Source organism: Corythoichthys intestinalis, chromosome 7 (assembly GCF_030265065.1).
Source record: "Corythoichthys intestinalis isolate RoL2023-P3 chromosome 7, ASM3026506v1, whole genome shotgun sequence".
Classification (NCBI taxonomy): Eukaryota; Metazoa; Chordata; class Actinopteri; order Syngnathiformes; family Syngnathidae; genus Corythoichthys; species Corythoichthys intestinalis.
In genome coordinates, this window is record NC_080401.1 from 46793487 (window position 1) to 46818899 (window position 25413).

The following is a 25413-nucleotide window of genomic DNA, read 5'->3' on the forward strand; positions in this document are numbered from 1 at the left end:
CATGTTTATTTTTGCAGTGAGTGTTGATAGACACGGCTCTCAAGTTTGTTTGCCTCCCCTCCAAACAAACAATTAAAAAAATGATATCAACAGTATTTCATAACTGGTTATTTGCTGGCTGAGCAATTGATAAAAGTGAAACATCCTGCGTAGGAGCAAGTTGTGATCTTTGCAGAGTTCCTGGATGTGTTCAAAGTTAACAGTCAGGGAGGAGCAGAAGGGAAGAGAACCGCCCAGCGTTAGTCTGAGAGCACACCACTGTTTGTGGCTGTTTGGGCAAGAAGCAGAACTCGAGCATTCCCCCAAAAACTTCACACAACTTTTGTCAGAGCACTTCTGACCATTACACTCCACTCTTTTTCCCTCATCTATAAAACGGAGGGATATGTTGAAACAAGGATAAATTCATGGAGAGATTAATGGGCCAATGACACATTCAAATTGGGTGAGTTTTTTCTGTTTTTCATTTTTTTACCTTAAAAACACACATAACATTGATCACTATTTCTATATTGTACTTGTCTTAATATAGTTTTGTGGGTTAAATCTGAGAAATATAAGTATTTAAAACTTAACTAAAACAACCTGCATACTACATGCTATGCACAACTTGCAACACTAAAGTTTTGGTTTTCTAAAAATTGGTGGCACAGAATAAAAAGCTGCCATATATAATTGGCATTTAAAAAAATCTAATGAGGCTATTTAATTAATACTGGGTTTGAACTACTACCAATTCTGCTTAATTGTATGTAAAGCTAATCAAGTCATCTTGTTTATTATTCAGCACATAGTAAACATTGGTAAAATGCACTAGTGTTAGTTTAAAGGCTATTTTTATTCTTTAGCTTCCAGGCAGATTATGAAGTCAACCAAAAACCAAATTTGTAAATATGCAGAAAAAAATAAGTAAACAAACATGAACCAAAATAAATAGAATATTTATGACATCGTACATTGACAGGTTAATTATAATTAGGGGTTTGTATCTTAACCCTAAACCTAACCCTTAAACCTGAATCGGATCACCTGACCATTCTTTTACTTTATTTACATTTTCAGCTTGTCTAGTTCGGGTACTTGGTCATTTAGTATTGAACCTGTCTGCATTTTTGTGCAGTGTATGTATGCATTTGTACTTATTGGGATATTCAATATACTGTAAGTGCTATCAGACAGAACGAAGTATAGAGAATAATGATAATAATAATAATAAAAAAACAAAAAACTGCTTTCATCATTTGATTTTTTTTTTAATCCTACCTTTGCGTTTGATTGGCAGACCTCCAAGAGGAGACTGTAGTAGGATGCCTGTCCCCTGTGAGTCAGGTGATTTGGCGCCCCCTGCCGTGTGAGCGAGGGATACAACAACAAGGCTGGAGGGGCTGGGGACGAGACACCATGGGAAACGCGCCAGAAGACGGCATGAACATGGTGATTGTTGCCCACTACAACAACTCGGGCAAGTGGGAGCGATCCCGCGGTGGGAACGCATGCAAGACTGCCGTGCTGCTCCTCATCTGCGTTCTCATTGTCTTGGAGAACCTGACTGTCCTGCTGGCGCTGTGGAGGAACAAGCGCTTCCACAGCCGCATGTACTTCCTCATCGGCAACTTGGCGCTATCTGACCTTCTCGCCGGCGTGGCCTACGTGGTGAACATCTTCACCTCAGGGAGCCGGACCTATTTTCTGACGCCAGCCCAGTGGTTGGCACGAGAGGGGAGTATGTTCGTGGCCCTAAGCGCATCCACTTTCAGCCTCTTAGCCATTGGGATTGAGCGGCACATGACCATGGTGCGACTGCGCCCGTGTGAGACGGCGAGCCGCGGCCGCCTCTTAGGCCTCCTGGCGGCTTGTTGGCTGGTGTCAGTGCTGCTCAGCGCCTTGCCCAGCCTGGGTTGGAACTGCTTGGACAACTTTGGCTCCTGCTCAACCGTGCTGCCGCTATACGCCAAGAGCTACGTGGCATTTTGCATCAGCATCTTCAGCGCCTTGCTGGTGGCCATCATCATCCTCTACATCCGGATTTATCGTCTGGTGACATCAAGCGGGCGCAGGGTCAGCAGCAGGCCTTCGGAGTGTTCCCTGGCCCTGTTGAGGACCGTGGTGATTGTTCTCGGGGTGTTCGTGGTGTGCTGGTCGCCCCTCTTCTTGCTCTTGCTCCTGGACGTGGGCTGCACTCCCGATGGGTGCCCGGTTCTCTACGAGGTGGACTGGTTCATCGCCTTGGCCGTGCTCAACTCGGCCCTCAACCCTCTCATCTATACGCTGTCCAGCAGGGAGATGAGGGCCGCCTTCTTCCGCCTGCTCTGCTGCTGCCAGAGCGCCATAGAGTCCACTGGGACACCCGCAGCGGGTAACCCCAACCTGGGGACCGCGGGGCCCACCGCAGAGAACAGCAAGAGCAGCATGGGGGGCGGGGGAGGAATGGGAAAGACCAACTTGAACAGAGGTGTGAACGTGGACGTGAAGCACGGGGATCCCTCCGCCACCGCACTGCCTCACCCGGCAGGACCTGCCGAGCTACTGTCGGCAGTACTGGTGAAGGCGGGGGCCCTCAGCAAGTTCTGACAGGAAGCACCTTGAAAGAGGCCGCACGCACAATGGCCAGAATATTAGCTACATCTGCACCGTCTAATACGGTGTTGTCGATTTGGGGCACATATTTCACAAGACGAAAAACAAAAATGTCACAAAAAGTATACAGTAATCCCCTCCAAAAATGATAAAAACATCAAGTAATTGATGCCCTCAATGGTTTATCCATTGCCGGTTTTATTCATTTAAAACAAAAATATACCACAGACTATAACACACAAAAGACAAGATCGAAAAAAGTCACTAAATTGCACATTTACCAAATTCTACTAGCAACCAAGGCTAAATTTAGCTATTCCCGTACACACAAAACACACTTAAACACACTATTTAGAGACTAATTCATATTTAGACACGTCTTTAGCGCCATCCTGTGGTATATTACAGCATTACAAAACAATAAAGGACGGCTTGGTCTTTGAACAGCTCGATTACAATAAGTATTTTTTTAAATCAATTGGACTCGATATTAACAGTGTTAAAATATTCATCTTACCCAACTTTCCATAAATTCAGTATTGTTGCCTGCTAGCGTAATGAAACGCGTGGAAATTTCGGCACGAGAGCGGCAATTGCTTCCGTTTCACAAGATGTGTTAAGACCAGAGGTGGGTAGAGTAGCCAAACTTTTTTACTCAAGTAAGAGTAGCGTTACTTCAAAATAATATTACTCAAGTAAAAGTAGTCATCCAAAAAATGTACTCAAGTAAAAAAAGTATTCAGTGAAAAGATACCTCAAGTAATGAGTAACAAGGTTTTTTTTTCTTCTCAGCATAAACTTATCGATATGAACTGTTGTTATAATGATACTGTACAAAAACCCATTACATAACAATACTAAGCCAAAGAAATACCAAAAACAAAAAAAAAACACTGAATTCCGGAGGACAGGAAAAAAAGACATAAATAAAGCATTAATCGTCCAAAGAGCATTACTGCCCTCTAGTGGAGAAAATGGCTCCTAGCTTGAATAGTGAATACTGTACAGCAGGGGTCCCCAAACTACGGCCCGACTCCACATTTGGTGTGGCCCCCTGAACATTACCAGAGAGCATTTTGACTTTTTTTTTTTTTTTCTCCAATAGTGTTATTTATTTCCTGGCTTTTTTTCTGTGAAGAAACCAGAGAGGGTTATTTGGTTATTATCTAGTTAATTAATCGTGTTATTATTATTTATTATATTATATTATATTATGTACTTTTGTTCCGTGAAGAATCCAGAAAGGGTTATTTGATTGTGGCTTTCTGAAAAACAATCATTTTTTACATTTAGGCACTCCTGCAATCGTCACACTTTTTCTGTTACAAACTAACCCCGGCCCCTCATCAGAGAAGGGAAAAGTGGCCTTCACAGGAAAAAGTTTGGGGACCCCTGCTGTACAGTGATCCCTTGCTACTTCGCGCTTCAAACTTCGCGCCCTCAGTCCATCGTGGATTTTTTTTCCAATTAAAAAAAAAAAAACATTCAGATGAGCTGTCCCGAGCCGATCGCATAGTCTCACACTCAATCCCTCCACTCTCTCTCCTTGCTCTTTGTTCATCAGAGATTGAACTGGAGTTGCTTATTAAAGTAAACGATGATTGACAGACGGTTAAGCCTTTGATCTTACCAGGGACTCGACCTTCAAAGGACCGCATGCGTCAATCATCATTTAACTTGTTAAAATGTTGCTGTGGCAACTCATTGTGTGAAAGTGAGCAGCTGCAGCGTGTTGGAGTGGAGACTCAATGAAGCATTTAATAAAGACAAGTGTTTTTTTTTTGTTGTTGTTTTTTTTAAACTTTTTTTTTAAATGGATTAGGCCTCTACTTTTTTTGTTGTTTAAAAATAATTCTGTGGGACTGAAACGTTTAAAACTTAGCATAATTATGACATTTAAAGTGCTTAAAAACATTTATTAAAATATTTACAGTATATACTAGGGGTGTCAAACGATTAAAATTTTTAATCGAGTTAATTACAGCTTAAAAATTAATTAATCATAATTTAATCGCAATTCAAACCATCTATAAAATATGCCATATTTTTCTGTAAATTATTGTTGGAATGGAAAGATAAGACACAAGATGGATATATTCATTCAATATACGGTACATAAGTACTGTATTTCTTTATTATAATGGTCAATCAACAAGATGGCATTACCATTATTAACATTCTGTTAAAAGCGATCCATGGATAGAAAGACTTGTAGTTCTTAAAAGATAAATGATAGTACAAGTTATAGAAATTTTATATTAAAACCCCTCTTCATGTTTTCGTTTTAATAAAATTTGTAAAATTTTCAATCAAAAAATAAACTAGTAGCCCGCCATTGTTGATGTCAATAATTACTCACACAATGCTCATGGGTGCTGAAGCCTTTAAAATCAGTCTCACCCAAGCGCCAGCAGAGGGCGACAAAACTCCGAAAAACACAACAAGTACACCCTTCACTGTGCTGTCATTTTGATCAGTTTGAGCAGGGCATTTGTGCGTTAATTGCGTCAAATATTTTAACGGGATTAATTTTAAAAAATATTACCGCTCGTTAACGTGATAATTTTGACAGCCCTAATATATACATTAAAAACATTTTAAATTATACTTTGGGGAAAAAGCTTTTAAAAAATGTCTTATATGATAGATCTAAATAAATACATTAGGGTGGGCTACTTCGCGGTTTTTCACTAATCGCGGTGGGTTCTGGTCCCCATCAACCGTGAAAAACGAGGGATCACTGTACTTTCTTCATAGTTATATGGGGCTCTGCCTTGCAAAAGCCCAGATAATTACAATTACGGAATTACAAGGATAATATCTCCGGTTTTCCGTGGTCAATCGGTGCCAAATAAAAACTGGGAGGTTTTAATCCGTGCTTTCGAGTCAGGTTGAGGGCGACGCTCTATGTTCAATACTTAATTTTTTACGGTGCTTTAAAGACGCTACGTGATTGAACAGGCTGGCGTGATCATAGAACGGCAAGGTTGCGTCTGATTGGTGTAATGGAGTCATGTGATTATTGTCGCGACGTGTCATTTGTGAAATTGGTAGCGCTACTCTTGGCATGGCATAATGAGGAAAAATGTAACGACTTTTGTGTAGCCCAAAGTAGCGGAGTAAGAGTAGCGGTTTTTTCTTCACAAATCTACTCAAGCAAAAAGTATGGCTTAGTAAAACTACTCTTAGAAGTACATTTTTCTCAAAAAGTAAATGTAACGGAGTACATGTAACACGTTACTACCCACCTCTGGTGAAGACTGAATCTGCAGTGTGAACTTTCACACTTTTGGGGAATAATATGTTCCCATTTTACATAAATGTAGTAGTTACTTGCTTAAAGACACAAAAATTAAATGGACAGACAACACAATACTGCAACTGTCCAGTTTAGCAAAGAGAGGGCAGCCACATGCAAAACCCCTTTTTTCCACTTGTTTTATGTGCCTATGAAAATGAAAGTAGGACCCAATCTACAGGAGCATGAAATCATAAATATTCATTTCAAAGTTCAAAAAACAAAAATAATGAACTGTCTTATCAAAATAATGAGAATATGAAAAGAAAAATGATGTTCTAATGTGGTCACTGCAGGATGCAGTCAAGGATCACAATGCACAAAAAAAGGGGGGCACTACTATTACTACTATGCGAAAAAAGTGTAAACTTAACTAACATGTTTGTATTAAAAGTTCATATTCATGAGCTAAAAACATTCATATGAGTGTTAGGGCTTTAAATTTGTGTTGTGGCTGTTTTTTTTTTAATACATGTAGAACCTATTTGGCACTTTTCTTTTGCATGTGCTGTTTGAAACACCTGCACCCCCAACCCCAACTTGTCTAGTATTTATTTTCTGTGAAAACATTTTTTGCCTGATGTATTCACCTAAGGTAGATTTTGTGCTCTATGTGCATAAAAGCCGCCACGGTACAACGACTGTATGATGTAGGATTAGAGAAACTAAAGGGATGAAAGCAATGTTTTTATTTTTAAGAGGAGAAGACGGTTGCTGCTCTTGAAGCTTTACCACTACTGGTGCAAAAACCCATTTGTCCTGTTGGTGGCGACAGAGCTCCATCTCTTAATAGTCACATAAGTGTAGGCTTTGCCAGCTACTTTTTGACAATGTGTTTCCTCATCAGCATATCTAGAAACCACTCAGACATCAACTAACCACTAGTAGTGATGAGCAGTGTTATAGATGGAAATGATTTCATAGTGGTAGTCTGATTCTATTATATAGTCAATAAAATTTTTAAAAATCCCATTTGGTGTTTGTCAGATTTTAATGTGTTGCATGTGTGTCTGTGTGATGAATAGACGATAACTTACATCACTAAAAAAAAAAAAAAAAATGTTATTTAGACAAAAACAGAGCCACATCTACTCGCAGATGGCCAAGAAGAATTGTTTCATGAAACATTTCCTAACCCACAAAACCCTAGTGACTTGATACATTAGTGAATCAATTTAAAAGTTTTTGAACATACGAGTCAACTTTCAAATGATATTTTAGATACGAGCACTGGAATGAACTCAACTGCACTCATTTTCGATACGCAGTAATAAATGAATAGTAAACAAGAGGTTAATTTGTTTTTAACTAGTTTTATTTTTATGCATCATATATTTCACGCCACTTTTCCTAGGTTAGTACAATGACTTGCTTTGAAAATGCCCAGAATATAATTTTTAAAATAAAACATTTTAGTTGGTCTTTTTCTTTCCTGTTTCACATTAATAGTCTTCTGACTGGATCTAAATTGAATAATCTTTGCTATGATTGGCCGTCGGTGGAGTGGGTGTTTCAAGTGGGAAGGTCATAGATCATTAGCAATGCAAGTGGTGAATTTGACACATCAAGGAGAGTCGGACTACAAAGTTCTTCAAAGACACCAAGCTTCGAGTGTGTGCAGAGAAGTGTATTTAACGGGGAGTAACAAAGACACGACACAGCAAATGCACACACATAGATTAAATTACGACAGTGGTATGAAAATATATCTGAACCTTTTGGAATTTCTCACATTTCTGCATATAATCAAAATCAAATGTGATCGGATCTGTCAAAATCACACAGATGTAAAAACAGTGTCTGCTTTATTTTTTTTTTATTTTTTATTTTTTATTTTTTAAACCTGTCCTGTTCAGCTGTTTGACACAGAGAATGGAAGTCTAAGTGCCCAGATTCTGAACAGTTTTAATGTTTCACATTGAGAGTCTGACATACTCCCATTGTGATCATTCAAAATACCTTTTTATTATGACAAAGCAGCGAACAGGAAGGGATTATGGGGGGACAGAAGAAAAGAAATACAAGAGAAGAAGGAAAAGAAACACATACACAAACAACAACTAGATATACATTGAACATCTAAACTAGTTACTAATATGCTGGTGCTATCGTCAGCGAGATGTATTTCCGGTTTACACCATGTGGGGGCCTATTGGCCAGTGAAAGAGGAGAATGGGGGTGGGGGTGTCTATAAGCCTATAAGCTAAGTGATTGAAAGGGGTAGAGTGTGCACAAATCAGTTCTGTGATCTAGAACCCAGTAATCGTGTGAATCTCTTACGAGTAAGCCCGTTGGCGACCAACCCTACGCCGCCGCATCGCCAATCCCGGCACCGGGACCCCCGACCCGAGAATGCCCTACCACATCCAGCAGCACGCAGGCCCCACCGGGCGCGCGACAGCCACGCAGACGGGCGGAGAAGCCGCGCGGGCGCCAACCCAGGGCCACAGCCCCCACCCAGCCAGCCCGGGGAGGGAGGGAGGGAGGGCGGGCGCGGGGGCGGGGGGCCATGCGCAGCCCATCCCTCCTCCCGCAGCCCAGCAAAGGAGCCATCGTCCCCCCCCCCGGGACCCAGGGTGGTCCCCCGGGCCACCCGCGCACCCATCAACCGGCCTTCAGGGATGGCAGGAGGGGACGCACCACCAACCCCACGCCTACACCCACTCCCGCCCGCCCACCCGGGCCACGAGCCACAGCCCCCCAACCGGCACGGCACGCCACGGGACCCCCAGCGGCCCACCAAGCCCCAGGCAAGGCAGGGTCCCCCGCCGGTGCAGGCGACACCCCGCTGATACACCGGCGCCCAGTCAGCGACCCGCGACGGAGCGCAGGGCGGATGCCCAGCCAGAGAAGAGAGGGGAAGGCGGAGGCAGGAGAACGCCCAGGAACTGCCACGGGGCGATGCAAGATCGGGGACCCGACCCCCCAACCTACTCCCGCGGCCGGCAGCCGAGGCAGAGGGGAGGCCACACCCCAGGAGCCACGCCATATAAAAAAGTGTGGGACCCACCTACCACCCTATTACTGTGGCTGCCAGGTTCCCGACTGGCAGTGTCTGCTTTAACTAAAACCAGCCAAACATTTATAGGTTTTCATATTTTAATGAGGATTGATTGATTGATTGATTTCAGGTGTTAAAACAAAATAATCCACACAAAATTATTTGAAATAACAAACATCTGAAAAGGAGTGAGAAGAAGCATAGCTTATAAGGTCCCCACCCCTACACATTCAAAATACAATGAATTTTATACATAAGACGTACCTCCATATAATTCAAAACTGTAAATGCATATCAATATAACAAAATAATCAATAAGTAAATAAACTAGGGCTGTCAAAATTATCGCGTTAACGGGCGGTAATTAATTTTTTAAATTAATCACGTTAAAATATTTGACGCAATTAACGCACATGTCCCGCTCAGACAGTATTCTGCCTTTTGGTAAGTTTTACAGCAAGGCTTTTTGTGCTGTCTAACAGCGAACTCTTGCGGTCGCTTTGCGACATGGTTTATTGTTTTCTTGCCAGTTCAATATGGCTGCCCGACGTCTCGGGCTGACGCCTACGTTGTAATGTTGTGCTTATACGATCCTTGGACAAGATTTGTCCGTAAGTATGGTTGTTGTAAAGAATGTACATATTATGTTAGTAAGCGAAATGTTATATTTTTTGTATGAGACGCCTTTTGTTTATATTTAGTGAACCTGTATAGCGTGCTAAGCTAACGTTGTTGCTAATGCAATGCTTGTGTACTTTTTTTTGTAGTTTTACGACGGTCTATAGAGGACAATGGTTTGAGGCCATTTTATTAATAAATCAGATGAAAAAGGAAGAAGTCTGATTATTAAGGCGTCGTTCACTAGCTGTCTAGCTTTGGAAAAAGTAGACGCTTCGGAGTGAGGACGGCTGACAGATTTAAATGACAGTCGAGTGAAATGCCCACTACAGTCCTTATGTACCGTATGTTGAATGTATATATCCATCTTGTGTCTTATCTTTCCATTCCAACAATTTATTTTACAGAATATATATATAATTTACAGAAAAATATGGCATATTTTATAGATGGTTTGAATTGCGATTAATTACGATTAATTTTTAAGCTGTAATTAACTCGATTAAAAATTTTAATCGTTTGACAGCCCTAAAATAAACACAAAAAGATAAATACAAACTTCAAAACCATCATTGCACAGGTTCACACATGTAACACTGAAATATTGACTGTTTAAACATTCTCTTGAATTGATCAATATTTTGACATTGTTTTAACTCTACATTCAGAGCATTCCATAGCCTTACTCCACAAACTGATATGCTGAAACCTCTCATTGTTGTTGTTCTTAATCCTTTTAAAATTAAATGTCCTTCTTAGATTATAATGCGCATCTTCAAAATTAAACAATTGTTGAATATTACCAGGCAATTTATTATTTTTTTGCCTTGAACATAACTTGTCCTGTTCAGTAATCAACCAAATCAGCAAATTTTTAAATCTTTGAATCAAAAAAAAAGTGAATGAGTATGGTCCACATATCCTTTCTTATGAATACTATTTTTTGAAGAATGGTTAGAGATTACAGTGAGGTTTTGTTAGTATTTCCCCAGACTTCCACACAGTAAGTTAAATAAGGAAGAACTAAAGAACAGTACAAAATATAGAGAGAATCAAAATCTAAAAAAATTTTTGCTTTATTTATTACTGAAATACTCCTTGATATTTTATTTTGCAAATATTTAATATGTGGTTTCCAATTGAATTTTTCATCAACGACGACTCCAAGAAATTTGATTTCAGAAACTCTCTCAATGTCCACACCTTCAATAGAAATAAATGCCTGTGAATTACTTTTATTATTACCAAACAACATAAATTTTGTTATTCCTAAGTTTAATGATAATTTGTTATAATCAAACCAAATTTTCAATTTAACCATTTCATTCATAATATCTCTCTGTAATTTCTTTAAATTATCTCTTGAACAAAAAATATTTGTGTCAGGATAGCATGCAAACATTGACAGACGGGGGAAAAATAAGTAAGTGAACCCTCTGCCTAAGGAGACTTAAAGAGCAATTGAAACCAATTTTTTAACAAACAATTTAAGTCAGGTGATGAGTGGTTTAAAGCTGCCCTGCCCACTATAAAACACACACCTGGTAAGAATTGTCTTGATGAGAAGCATTGTCTGATGTGCATCATGGCTCGGTCAAAAGAGCTGTCTGAAGACCTGCGATCAAGGATTGTTGATTTGTATAAAGCTGGTAAAGGATACAAAACCATCTCTAAAAGTCTGGATGTTCATCAATCGACAGTCAGAGAAGTTGTCTACAAATGGAGAGAGTTTGGCACTGTTTCTTCTCTCACAAGGAGTGGCCGTCCACCACAGATGACGCCAAGAGTTCCGCGCAGAATACTCAGAGCTAAAAAAAAAAAAAAAAAGAACCCTAGAGTGTCTGCTAAAGACAGAAATCACTGGCACAGTCCAATATCTCTGTGCACACATCAACTATATGCACACACCAACTAAATGTAAAACTATGGCCAAGAACGGTGTTCATGGGAGGACTCCACTGAGGAAGCTCTTGCCATCTGATAAAACATTGTTGCCCGTTTAATGTTCGCAAAAAGGCACTCGGACACTCCACAGAGGTTTCAACAAATATTTTGTGGACCGATGAAACCAAAGTTATATTGGTTGGGAGTAACACACAACGTCATGTGTGGAGGAAAAAATGGAACAGCTCACCACACCAATATCAACACCTCATCCCCACCGTGAAGCATGGTGGAGGGAGCATCATGAATTGGGGCTGTTTTTCTTCTTCGGGGCCTGGACAACTTGCAATCATTAGTGGAAGAATGAATTCAAGCGTTTATCAGGATGTTCCGCAGGAAAATCTGAGGCCTTCTATTAGATAGTTAAAGCTAAAAACAGGATGGATGCTGTAACAAGACAATGATCTGAAACAGAAGTAAGTCAACTTCAGAATGGTTTCAGAAGAACAAAATACACATTCTGGGGTGGCCAAGTCAAAGTCCAGACTTGAACCCTATTGAGTTCCTGTGGCATAACCTAAAGACAGTGATTCATGCCAGACATCCCAGGAATCTGACGGAACTACAGCAGTTTTGTAGAGAAGAATGGGCCAAGATTAGTCCTGATTGATGTGCCAGATTGATCTGCAGCCACGGGGGGGCCCCACAAAATATTAAACGTGATGGTTCACAAACTTATTTTTCCCCCTTCTGTCATTGTTTGCATACTATCCTCAGTAAAATATGAAAACCTATAAATGTTTGGGTGGTTTTAGTTCAAGCAGAAACTTTTTTCATCTGTGTGTTTTTGACAAATATCAGATCACATTTGATGGTGATTTTATGCAGAAATGTGAGAAATTCCAAAAGGTTCAGATACTTTTTCATACCATTGTAGTGGGCATGGAGGAAGAACGAAGAGGGCACGTACTTGCATTACAAGGCGCGATGTGACGTCATATTTTGACAAATGTCAAATCCTACCGTTTGCAGATTGATTTAACTTTCAAACGCTATTGCAATCAAATAAAACTACACAGGGAACACACTTCAACACACACCCACACACACACTCACATTCGACCCATCTTCTGCATGAAACATCTCAAAATATTGGAAAATGACTTGAGCGTTTCTTTAATAAAACTCCATTTTGAAATTCTCACTCAACATATAGCAATAACAAAGACATTTACAACATATCTATTTCCGAAAAGCATTGCACAAGCACTTTCACTATGTTAGCTTAATGCTAATTAGCATCAATGTCGTGGTGTGGCAACACGCAAGCTTACAATATAAATTGCCAAGGCTAACATTCATGTATGCATCATTTATGTCCACACGATGAACAATGACCATTAAATAATAGAAAAACTGTGAGAAAAAAATAATTTAAGGGGAAAATTAGCAGCACTCACATAAAATGCTGCCATCTTTGATATTTGAAAGCGATTAAGGATAAAGATTCTAGTTCCAGTAGTCATCTTTTGTTCCTATATAAATACAAATTGTACAGCGTAATTTTTGTCCTTTTTAGACTTTTTCTAGGAATTGTCTGGTTTCACATTGAAAGAATCTTTTATTAACTTAAAAATAACTAGTTTAAACCAGGATCCAGATAAAAATACTGAATTCGCAGAAAAATTAAAGCTGCCTGTTTTTGCATTTGTACATTTTCTAAATGTGGTATTAATCTAAATATTTTGCAAAGGATTGGTTATCCATATTCACCTATTGGAGTACATCGTACTCCATAGAGCAGACAGGAGCTGCCAAAGTGGCATTTCACGCTCACCTCACTGCGAGATTAGTGCTCGTTCCGCACCTTAAATTGTGATGTAGAAAGACAGCGGGGATACAAAAAGCTCAACCATCTCCAGCATAAAAGGTCACTGCCTGCTCGTTTTCCTTCACAAAGGCTTGAGCATTCCTTCCTCCATGTTGGCCTATTGCCATTTGGAATATGAAGAAACGTTAATGCGTAAAGATAAAGCATTGGTGCTCAGTAATCCCGTGGGAGAGTCACGGATACAACAGGATATCACTTTGGGGGTTTTTGTGTTGACATGCACAGTGGATATACCAAGTCTACACGCCACTGTTAAACAGACTAGGTTTACCCAAATGATTTCTTGAATTTTCCCAGTAATAATGTGATCTAGAATCTGTATAGCTCAATTGATTGAAGTAATATTTTCAAAAACAGAAAGTGGACATAACTGAGGTATTATGGTTGCACAAGTGCACACACCCAATTACAACTGGGATATGCCTGTATTCAGAATTTACCCCTGTACATTTTATGTTAAATGTCTCTCAATATTGTGCACACCTACCATAAAGTGGCCGTAATTACCCAAAACAAAGTTCTGCTGTTCCAGTGGGCTTTTCCTGACTTTTTTGACTTGCCATCTTAGGCACCCCACGATTCAATTCGATTACGATTCAGGAAGCTACGATTCGATTCTTGAACGATGATATTGACAATGATCGCGGTTATCACGATTATCGATCCATCGTACATTACGAATCAATAAAGTAGACAAATAATTTTTCGTCCATTTTTTATTTAAAATATCCTAATGATTCAACAGAAACAATGGAAACATGCCCTTACAAGAAAAACCTGCCCTTTAAGCTGCTGTTTTGTTTATTTATTTTTACAAGAAAGTGCAAAAACATTAACCATTTTAAAGGGAGTATTTATTTCACTTAACAATACAATAAAATTTACATAGGTGGAATGAATTCCACATTTTCTGGAAACAAAGTGTCTTTAGAAATAACACTTTTAACCAATATACTTTGTTTTCACAGATTTCTGTACTATTTCGCATGTTTGTAGTGTTCACGCTGTACTTAATCATGGTTTTGCATTATTTGTAGGGTTGTTCCGATCATGTTTTTTTGCTCCCGATCCGATCCCGATTGTTTTAGTTTGAGTATCTGCCGAACCCGATATTTCCCGATCCGATTGCTTTTTTTTTTTTTTGCTCCCGATTCAATTCCAATTATTCCCGATAATTTTTCCCGATCATATACATTTTGGCAATGCATTAAGAAAAAAATGAATAAAACTTGGACGAATATATACATTCAACATACAGTACATAAGTACTGTGTTTGTTTATTATGACAATAAATCCTCAAGATGGCATTTACATGATCAACATTCTTTCTGTGAGAGGGATCCACGGATAGAAAGAAATATAATTCTTAAAGGATAAATGTGACTTTGTATATTGTGACTAAATTTGCCATCTAGTGGATTTTTATGAGCGTTCAGTAAATTATACTGCAGCCATTTAACTTCTGCCCAAATGCATGATGGGAAGTGCAACTATGACTGTGCGCAATGGTATCAATTGATATATGTTCTCAGCGGTGGGAAATAAAATAGGGTGTTAAGAAAAAGATCAACTACTACCTTTCTTCCCCACATCCTCACGATATTTCTAATCGCTGAGAGAGGGATTGTAAGGCTTTCGCCAATTAAAAAAAGGCTTCAAAGGCTGCCAAAATTCTCTCTATTCATTTGACGCTTCCTTTTAGCTCTATGTATACGTAAGACGGTGCCATTATAGATTGAACGCGACAATGCGTGAGTGGGTAGTGCACCGCATACGTTAATTGCGTTAAATATTTTAATGTTATTACTCCCGTTGACGCGATAAATTTGACAGCCCTACTTTAAGCCAAAACTAAAGACTCTGGATGAATGTAAGACATTTAGTCTGTAACGTTATATACAATTAGAAAACGATTTAATTAAAAAATATATATATATACTGTATATGTATTAAAAAAGGCATGTCCAATATTTTTTGGCCGATTACGATACTTTGAAAATGACGTGATGCCGATCGATTGGGTCCGACATCTTTAATTATTTGCATATGAAATTCACGTGAGCAAATTGGCTAATTAGCTTAGCGCTAACTATTAACACCTCAAAAACAACAACAATAAAGGCTAAACAGTAGAAGAGGGCTCGTGTACTCACCTCTTATAGACGCACACAGGCCTTAGCAACACCCTGAGGACATTTTTCAATTGACATGACTTGAAACTACAGCTGGACATCTGAAAGACAATGAGCAACGAACTATCTCTCCTCCCCTCTCGCTCTAAAAAATAACTGTGTGGTCGCTCTTCTTTGACTGCCTGTCTCATACACAAATTTATTTTCCAGTCTTTTGAAACGGAATAAATCTCTCACTCAGTTACAGGCAGCATCCATTATAACGTGCGTCCATCCGTTAAAGGTGTCCGGACGGCAGACGTGTCTTGAATTTCGTTCCGCTACGAGCGGCTATCATAGAGTTATGTGGGAAAATCATCGTTTTTGAACCTTTATGAATCGTAATCGAATCGTCACGTGTTGAATCGCGATGCATGTAATAATCGATTTTTTGGAACTCTCTGAGCCCTGTAGAACTACGTATGTATAGTACACCTGTAGTTCTTCATTTGAAGACACAGTGGTACCTCTACTTACGAACATCTCTACAAACGGAATAGTCAGGTTACAACATGCCTCAACAGGAAAGTAATGCCATTTGTTACGAAAGAAATTTCAGGATACGAGCGGCAAAAATTTAAATGTTGCGCCTTAAGATCCTGCTGCCTTATTAGGCATAATCTTTCCCATCATGCTTCTGCAACATGATTCTGCTCTCCAATTGGCCTATCGTTGATGACGTTTCAATTTGGGTGTCGCAGTATGATGACATGCACAGGCACGACTGTGTTTTTGTTGGTATTGCAGGCTCGATGTCTTCGCCAAAAGAGCACAGGTCTCCTCGTGTTATTGCGTCACGAGGAGTAAGATAGGCGATCGGCACCATCTTAAAAGAGAAGGAACGTAAGATATTTTATATTTCTATTTTCCCTTTCCATTATGTTCAGTTATCTACTTCATTACCGGTTAGGTCAGGTCCGTGGTTCTTAACCTGGATTCAATTGAACCCCAGGGGTTCGGTGAATACGTCTAAGGTGTTCGGTGAAGGTTAAGACGCACGGCCCATTTTTTGGACGCTGACTAAATTTAGGCAAAGCGGCATTTTAGACCAGGTTCTGGACTGGTTAGTCCCAAATTTACAGGCTTCATCCCAATTCTTTCAGCTGCTAGTCCTCCATCTGATGGGAGGAGAAACTGCTTTGCTCAGTGGAAGGTTGACTCTCACTTGGTATGAGGAAGTACAACAGACCTATGGGTAACGTGCACTGCGTCTACATTAAAAAACATTTGCGTCTCATTTTACGCAATGAAAATAGTATGTGAGGCAAGGATGCGATAGAATGAGAATGTCGACATGAAAACAAAAATAGAAACAGCTTGAAATGAATCAAGTTTAATTTCATTTTCCAATGTGAAAAGCAAATCAGAAGGCAAAATTATTTGTTGTGAATTCACTGTTTATTTGGATTTGCGTACAAACTTGGCGATCATTTTGTGCAGGGTTTTTCATTAAATTTGATATCATTTGAGAGGTAAACATGACAAACTGCACAGTCAAGGTTAATGCAGTCAAGCAGGTTTAATTTTGAATAATATAAAATATATTCCTCCAAATTTAAATGAAATATTCTAAGATATGCGCATTAGGCCAGTCTTGGTTTAGTGGTCTGATGATGCTGTAGGCATAAAGATAAAAACATACATTTTGGGCTATTTAAAAACATGCTGTCTAAATGAGTAGAAATTTGAAAAGAAATTCACTTGGGTTATAGCTTAGCTATATAAATTTTGAATTAAAAAAAAATAAATAAAAAAATTCCAAGGTGTCGGTTAATGCACGTGTGAAACTCATGGGGTTCCCAGCTTAAGAACCACTGGGTTAGGTGTATGCAAAGGGGGTACAGTAGCCAAAAAGTTTACTCAAGTAAGAAAAGAGTTACTTTAAAATAATATTACTCAAGTAAAAATAAAAGTAGTCATCCAAAAAATGTACTCAAGTACAAGTACAGTAAAGAAGTATTTAGTGAAAAGAATACTCAAGTAATGAGTAACATGGTGAGTAACTGCTTACGACGTTTTTTTTCTTTCTTTGAAACAATGGTGGTTTTTTTTCTCCGCACAAAGTTATTAATATGAGCTATTATTATATTGTACAATAAACAGTTACATAACCGCATTAACACAAATATCGTATTTTTTAAATAATTTCTTTCCGGCAAGAATAAAATAAAAAAAAATACAGAAATGAAGCATTATTCATTGAAAGAGCATGAGGGCCCTCTAATGGAGAAAATACTTCCTCGTTTGAACAGTTGAATAGTGAATCGTTCATTTATAGTTCCTATCATAAAATTAAATGGATCCTATCTCGGGTTTTCCGTGGTCAATCAGTGGCAAATAAAAACTGGGAGAGAGGTTAAAATCTATGCTTTCCAGTCATGTTGAGGGCAGCGCGCTATGTCAAATACTTCATTTTCATGGTGCTTTAAAGACACCACGTGATTTAACAGGCCAGCGTGATCATAGAATAGCAATCTTGAGTCTGATTGGTATAATGGAGTCATGCGATTATTGTTGCAACTTCTCATTGGTGAAACTAGTAGAGCTACTGCTGGCAAAAAAAAAAAAAGCCCAAAGTAGCAGAGTAAGAGTAGTGTTTCGTCTTCACAAATCTACTCAAGTAATAGTAAAAAGTATGGCTTAATAAAACTACTCTTAGAAGAAAAATTTCCCCAAAAAGTTACTCAAGTAAAGGTAACTAAGTAAATGTAAAGCGTCACTATCCACCCATGGGTGTATGGAATGATTCAAATGTGTTTGTCAGTTGTTTTATTCCTGTTTTACCCTGATTATAAAATTTAATGTGGCGTGTCAGTAGTTCTTGGGACGGATTAGGGCATTTACATGGAAATCGTTTTCCTACTGTCTCTGCTTATGGAATTTTCAGGTTACGAGGCTACTTCCAGAACCAATTAATTTCATAAGTAGAGGTACCACTGTATCATATTCAAAGTCATAGCAATGGAAACTGTAGTCTTCAATTCTAAAATGGAGAGAAAATGCAAAACTCCAAAGAGTTCAGATTCAAACAAAGAACCTTATAGCTGTAACAGACATAATAATCAATAAGCCACTGTGCTGCTCTTTCCCTGTTAAATGAAACAAACAGCAATTTCCCTTCTATCAAGAAACTGAACACTCACAAATGTCCTTTTTTGTAAGTGGGTCAATCACCTTATAAATCATGTTAACTAAATAACCGTCACCAGTCTCTTTGAGGGTTTAGACATGGCGGATTTGTGTCGTTCTCCGTGTGCAAATGACATTTGCATATGACTAATGTGAACACGACAAGAGGACAAGAGGATCAGCCCGGCCCCCTTGTCATCGTGATCCGGCTCTGTGGACGATTTGCATGATTTGTGTTACACATAGATTATGCTGATGAGTCGAAATTGTCAGAAAACAATGATAAATGTGAGTGATGGTAGAGTGTATAGAAAAAATGCAAAAGAAGACATACCCATTTTTTTTTAACGAATTGAATAAATTTTTTTTTTTTTTTTTTTTTAGTTTACATTAACCAAATAAGGGGCTAATAAGGGACGGTACATCCATTGAAAATTTTGTTCAAAAACTGACAAGTCCAACATTTTTTACATATCTATAATGTTATACTCAGGGATGAAAGTGGCTAGAATTTCTTGCTGGAACTCCCCGACGTGAAGGTCGCCACGGAGCCAGAAATTTTATTTATTTATTTTTTATTCAAAAAAATAATTTTTTTTTTAATAATTTGCAAAATACAAGAACAAAAACAGCAATAACTCCAACCTCCATCTCCTAATTTTTATTTTCCCTCATTTCCTCACATACTAAATTCCAAATCTCAATTTTAACTACTTAAGAACATAAGATATATATTAAAATTGATGTAAACATTTACTTTTTTTTAAATAATAAAGATATAAGTAACTTACATACATTCAGAAAAATAAGTACAAATGACTTTATATTTTATATTATGCAGAGTGAAATGGAAAATATTTTGATCATCGCGCAAACATTGACTATTTAAAATCATAAGGAAATGAATAAGTAGCCTAACATAAATGAACAAATATAAGTCCAAAGTGCACATTGACAGCTAAGATGTTCTGAACCTCCCCATCAGAGCAAATACAGCTAAATATGATGAATAAGCCTCCTCAACTCTTTCGTTGCTGTTAAAGATTTGATCCATTTTATGTAGCATTGCCCTTTTTTTGTCGCATCAATTCAACAAGCTTTTTTTTTGTTGCTCTTCCAGAAAACATGCACATTTGAACCAATCAGAGCTAACCGTCTCTCCTGATCACATGTCAATATGTCAGACAATTGAACGGATAAATGAGTCCAGGCGTTTTGCTTTGCTGCGTGCGTTCGCACATTGACGTGACTCATCATCGTCAGACCCAGATAACTGCAGCAGCTGGGAAAACCTCCATGCCGTCCGTGGAATAAAATCAATAATAAATATTGGTGGAAATGGATTACGCTAGATAACCACTTTATTATGCTGGTTGTTAACACTTGTGTATGCAAATCTGATGTTGGTAGATTGTTTTTTTTCTTGGAGCTGAAATGCATGTGTGGCAGCTTAGCATTTTTTTTCTTTTTTTTTTTTTAACGTAGCGTTTTGACAGTTGCTGTCCTATTTTCGGAATCAAAGCACCGTGTACCGGAACAGCATTCCGGCCCTGAATCTTATACCGGAACTGCGTTCCTGACCGTTCTGACCCACTATCACCCCTGGTTATACTGAAATAGTACACTGAGAAAACCAATGCAAACACCAGGAGATTAAGCTACTGTAGACACAGGAAGCTACGATTCAAACAGTTTGCTTGCGAGGTAGACGTGTTAACCGCTTTTTGACAAATCCTTTTAAACTAACAAAATAGAAATCCAACTGTTTGCCTTGAATGATTCCTACACACTGGAAAGTAATTCTCGAGTAACTCTATTCGCAGCGTGCCTCTGGCAGAACGCCTTACGCTGAAGTGAAACTCTAACAAATTCTTCCTTAAAATAACCTCAGACCCCTCCAAATCCCTCAAAACAGCAGCTGCTTTCTCTGCAAACCATCTCTGATTGCAATCTTCCAGCAATGCGCACACATAGTCAAACACAGACACATGGAGAGACAGACAGACTACACATGTGCATTCAAAGAAACAGTCCACCATATATTGACACACACACACAAACACAGAACTCCAAGCACAGACAAAGAGATAGTCTAACACATGAAAAAACACAGACGCACACTGCATACACACACTAAGTGTGACCTCCACGCTTTGTCCACCAAGCCTCCCTGCCACAAGTGCAGGGTTTAGTGTCTCAGACAGGGATATGTGAGGTGGAGCGCGACGGGCTTTTAGCTCGACTTGCGTGTGCAGTCTTTCACTTGTGATACGGAACACCTTCTTTTGTCTGTGTGTGTATATATACACAGTTGCAAGAAAAACTATTTGAATCCTTTTGAAAGACTTTTTTCCCCATAAATTGGTCATTAAATGATCTGATCTCAGCCATAAAAGACAAACATGATCTGCTAGTTCAAATGGATTGGATGTCTATCGCCATTCATCGCAGCGAATGAGTTAAAACCATTGTTGTTTTCGTCAGTAATGACGATAACGAAAATATTTCGTCGACAAACATTTTTTTTTTGTGTCGATGACGAGCTAAAAATGTGGCTTAGCAGCAATGAAATCTGACCTCTTAGCCAGACTGTCGGAACCACGCAGCCGAACCGCCGGACCCGCGCTGGCGCAGCTCCAACGATCTGGGCCAGCAGTAAACCGACAACCCGGCCAAAAGGCCAAACTCCGCGCATTCACTTTAGTCTTAACCCCTTTTACGGACTCCATTTTGAAAGCTGGAAGAAGGCTTCGAAACACAAGTTGACAATTTATTCAGGTCGATAGCGATCAAACGGCAAGGTAAAACAGCAACAGACCAAGGCGAGGAGGCGACTCAGGGTCACCATATCACAAGTCAACAAAAGGTTCCCGAGAAAAAATGAAAACGATTAGTTAAACATTCAGTCTTTTTGAAGGCTCTCGGGGGCGGGCGGTTGAGGGGGAATGAAGGGAATAGTATCTTTTCTCATATTTACCGTTTGACTGTTTGTATTACTCTAACACACTTATTTTATTCAACCAGGAAATTGTATCTTTTCTCTTATTTAATGTTAGACTTTTATTATTATTGTAACATACCCAATATAAATAGCATTTATATAATAGTTTAATGAAAACAATCAGAATATATTTGATATTATGAACAGTTGCACTTGGAATGGTTAGAACTTGCAACGCCAAGACAAAGTGCAGATAAGGACGCCTTCTGACCACGGAAGCCCAGTGCATGCGTCATGCAGCTGACTGAGCAAGATTGACGCTGACTACCAGGGGATAGGCAACACATCTACAAGCCCACATTTGCAACACCAAATCCCGCAATCAGCTCTTCAGGACAGTCCAGAACAAATGGCCCTGTACTACCACAACACCCGATAACAAAAACAGCTCTAAATTTGATAGCTTGGCGCCTCTCAGACGGTGAGACGCGTCCAACCTCCCACCTCAGTTGCCTCATTAACCATGACTCAACAACGGTGAGACACGAATTTGACCGCCCAAATTTGCAACAGAAGAAGACCCAAACACACCCCTCTTCCTGCTCACAGCCCGCCCCGCGAGAGCCTTCAAAAAGACAATGTTTAACTAATCGTTGTCATTTTTTTTCGGGAACCTTTTGTTGACTTGTGATATGGTGACCCTGAGTCTCCTCCTCGTCTGGGTCTGTCACTGTTTTGCCTTGCCGTTTGATCACTGTCGACCTGAATAAATTGTCAGCTTGTGTTTCGAAGCCTTCTTCCAGCTTTCAAAATGGAGACAGTATAAGGGGTTAAGACTAAGGTGCAGCTCCAACGACCCGGGCTGCTGTTATCCCGACAGCCCGGGTCGTTGGAGCCGCGCCAGGGCGGGTCCGGCGATTCGACTGCCGTGGTTCCGGAAGTTTGGCTAAAAGGTCAGATTCCTTTAGCAGACTAGAACATAACAAGACCAATGCCATTTCTTGTCTGACGAGACGACGACAACACAAAAATGGGACGTAAGCCCCTTTCACAAAACTATCATGGCAAATTCCCGTGTAAGGTGACGCGGAATTTACTCTCGTCATTCCTTTCACGCATGTAGAGATGTCCTGAGAATGACGCTGGCTGGACACTTTCACAGACCCGTGTTGCCCACTGGCACTCTCTGTGTGGGCTGTGCTGGTTCGATTATATAACCTGGACATTACATCATTTTTGGTCGGCATCGGTTGCCACAATGTTGCTCAAATCGTGTTTTTTTACAGAACCGGTTGTGGAATCATTCCCAACGTTGTAACTGCAGCCAATTCAAGCTCATCAAGACTGTATTTACGCCCTGGTGATCTAAGAGAGGGGTGCTGAGATATTAACTTGCTGGGCGGCATTCATCACCATGTTTTGAAATTCCTTACGTTGTGCTGGTATTTGAGTGTATTTATTGTCTTATCGGCTCTCAGCCTACCACTTAGATTAGTATTATTGATCCCCGTCGACCTACTGTCACGGACCCAATGTGTTTATTTCCCCTTATCAGCAATCGAGTGTATTTTTGTTTCTGTTTAATAAACTAATGAACGCATCCCTCCATTGTTTTCTGTTTTAGGTACAACCTTGTTTTCGCAGTTGCGGACCATAACATCGACAACAAAATAAACTACAGGTACTCTTTTCCAAAGATGAATGATGGACGCTCTTCCTCGGCATTACGATCCAGTAGTTAGTTGATTTCATTATGATTTCAGTTTAATTTAGCTATTTCAAGCTTGCTATGTTGATAATTGCAATGTTTGTTTACCGCTTTTCATCTTACATCTTACTAAAGAGGAAGTGACGATCGGCCCGCCATAATATTTAAGTCACCAGCCATTGATCTGTGCCCCTGGAATTTAACGCTAGCTTTCACATACGCCTTGTCCCTGGAAAGTCCCGGGCATTATACTAAGACGCGACCCATGAAATGTCAGTCGACCCGGGAAATTGCTTTCACATACAAGGGCTGCCCGTTTAAATCCTGGGATTTTAACTGTGATTAGGCGTATGTGAAAGGGGCTATAGTTTCTGTCATATGTTCACAATGCCTGAGTCTATTGTACCTGGAGTGCGTCAGCTTGCATCGTAGCAGTGTTTAGGTCGTGTCACCCATGAGAGATGTGCTGCGCCGTTCCCTCGCTCTCTTCACCAGAGTAGGATGTGTTTCAAGCTAGGCTGTGCTCCATCTTGCTTGTTTGGATACACATGGTAATATTTGTTTTCTTATCTTGGCCAGACAGAATATGCAATGTTGCTTTAGCCTGTTAAGTTTAACTTGTAGGCTCTAATAAGCCACAATTGTTCTCTTTTACTAAAAATGTTATTAGAAACACATATTATTGCCATTGATTTAAAAATCTTTAATATTTAGTAAATGTTTTGACCTCTGGAGGGTGCCATGTTTTACACGCGCAATGTACGCCAAGGGTGTTGACGCGTTTGGGCTGGACTGGGAGAATAGCTGTTCTAGTTAGCAAGCGAAGCTAGTATGACGAACAGCATGATTTTGATCACATTCTGCTGCTGGTCAGATTGTTTTGTTACAAAGATGTGGGACGAGTTCCCAACGTCGTACCAGCATCCAATTCCAGCTCGTCAGCAGTGTATTTAAACCGATCCTAGGAGGCGTGCCAAGACATTGAATTGCTGCCATTTGACAGTCTGTGTATCCCTTCGTTACTAGTTGAATAATCGCCTTGTTTTTTTTTGTTTGTCTGCCTCTCACCTCGGATTTCCCTCAGGTATTTTTTTATTGACCCAGACCTACTATCACGGACCCTTTTACGCAATTGCTATGTTATTGTTGTCTGCTTGCTGTCTGAAGAGAGCCGCGTTTTCTAATTCCGTGGTCAAGCCAGCAGCACTTTCTTTTCAGGTGCGTTTCCCTTTCAGGTTTTACCGCATACAAAGACAACGCATGTGGGATGCGATTGCTTTATAATGAAAATCATGGCTCTAACATCATGCGAAAGTATAGTCCTGTGGTCGACGCGCTCATCTGTCGCACGGGACATACGGGTTCGAATCCCGCTCGAGACATTATTGCTTTTGCTGCTTGTTTTGTGAAATATCGACAGTGCTGTCCTGCTCATCACATTTCCGCTCGGATTCAAATTGGAAGGGAATAACCGACGACATTTTATGTAGCTAACGAGTGACACTGTGCAAGTATGGCAGTGCTGCCCAGTGAATTCACTGCCCAGAGTGCATTGCGTCATCAACAACTATGGCGACCCACTGGTTAAACTAATTTTTCACATTTTATAAAACCGAAAACAATGAGATTGGTTTGAATGTCAAATTATTATAACTCATACTAACATTTATCTTTTAAGAACTACAAGTTTTTCTGTCCGTGGTTCCCTTTAAAGGTATGTGCTGAGTGATCATCACACGCTAAATGTTACTCGTCGCGTTAGCATTAGCATCATCTTTAGTGTGGCTGACATCCTCTTAAACACTCAAACAACTTTTTTTTTTTTTTCCCACATACAGCTAATAGCTTCTAGTGGGTTTAAATGAAAATAATGTACTGTTTTTCCTACTGAGTGTGTATTATTATCACAAAGGTAGCATTGTCCTTGTAGAAGCTACAATAAACGCCTGTTTGTCTATGTTCATTCAAAATTGTTGGAATCCTTTATTTTTGGACTAAAACATTTTAAGTATCGACTAAAACCAGACAAAATTTGTATGAGATTTCGTCGACTAAAAGTAGATGAAAATGAACACATTTGAAATGACTAAAATATAAGGTAACTAAGACTAATAAGTATTTTTGTCCAAAAGACAAAGACAAAATATAAAAAGGCTGCCAAAAAAAGACACTGGGTAAAACAAAGGTACATACC

At 39.6% G+C, this 25413-nt stretch overlaps 1 protein-coding gene across 1 annotated transcript; it reads left to right on the forward strand.

Annotated features, from left to right (window-relative positions):
• The first annotated feature begins 232 nt into the window (after positions 1-232).
• s1pr3a (sphingosine-1-phosphate receptor 3a) lies at positions 233-6859 on the forward strand. The gene is made up of 2 exons (XM_057842042.1): positions 233-445; positions 1283-6859. Exon 2 carries the CDS (start codon positions 1402-1404, stop codon positions 2569-2571), a length of 1170 nt encoding a protein of 389 aa, XP_057698025.1. The 5' UTR covers positions 233-445; positions 1283-1401; the 3' UTR covers positions 2572-6859.
• The last annotated feature ends 18554 nt before the right edge of the window (positions 6860-25413 follow it).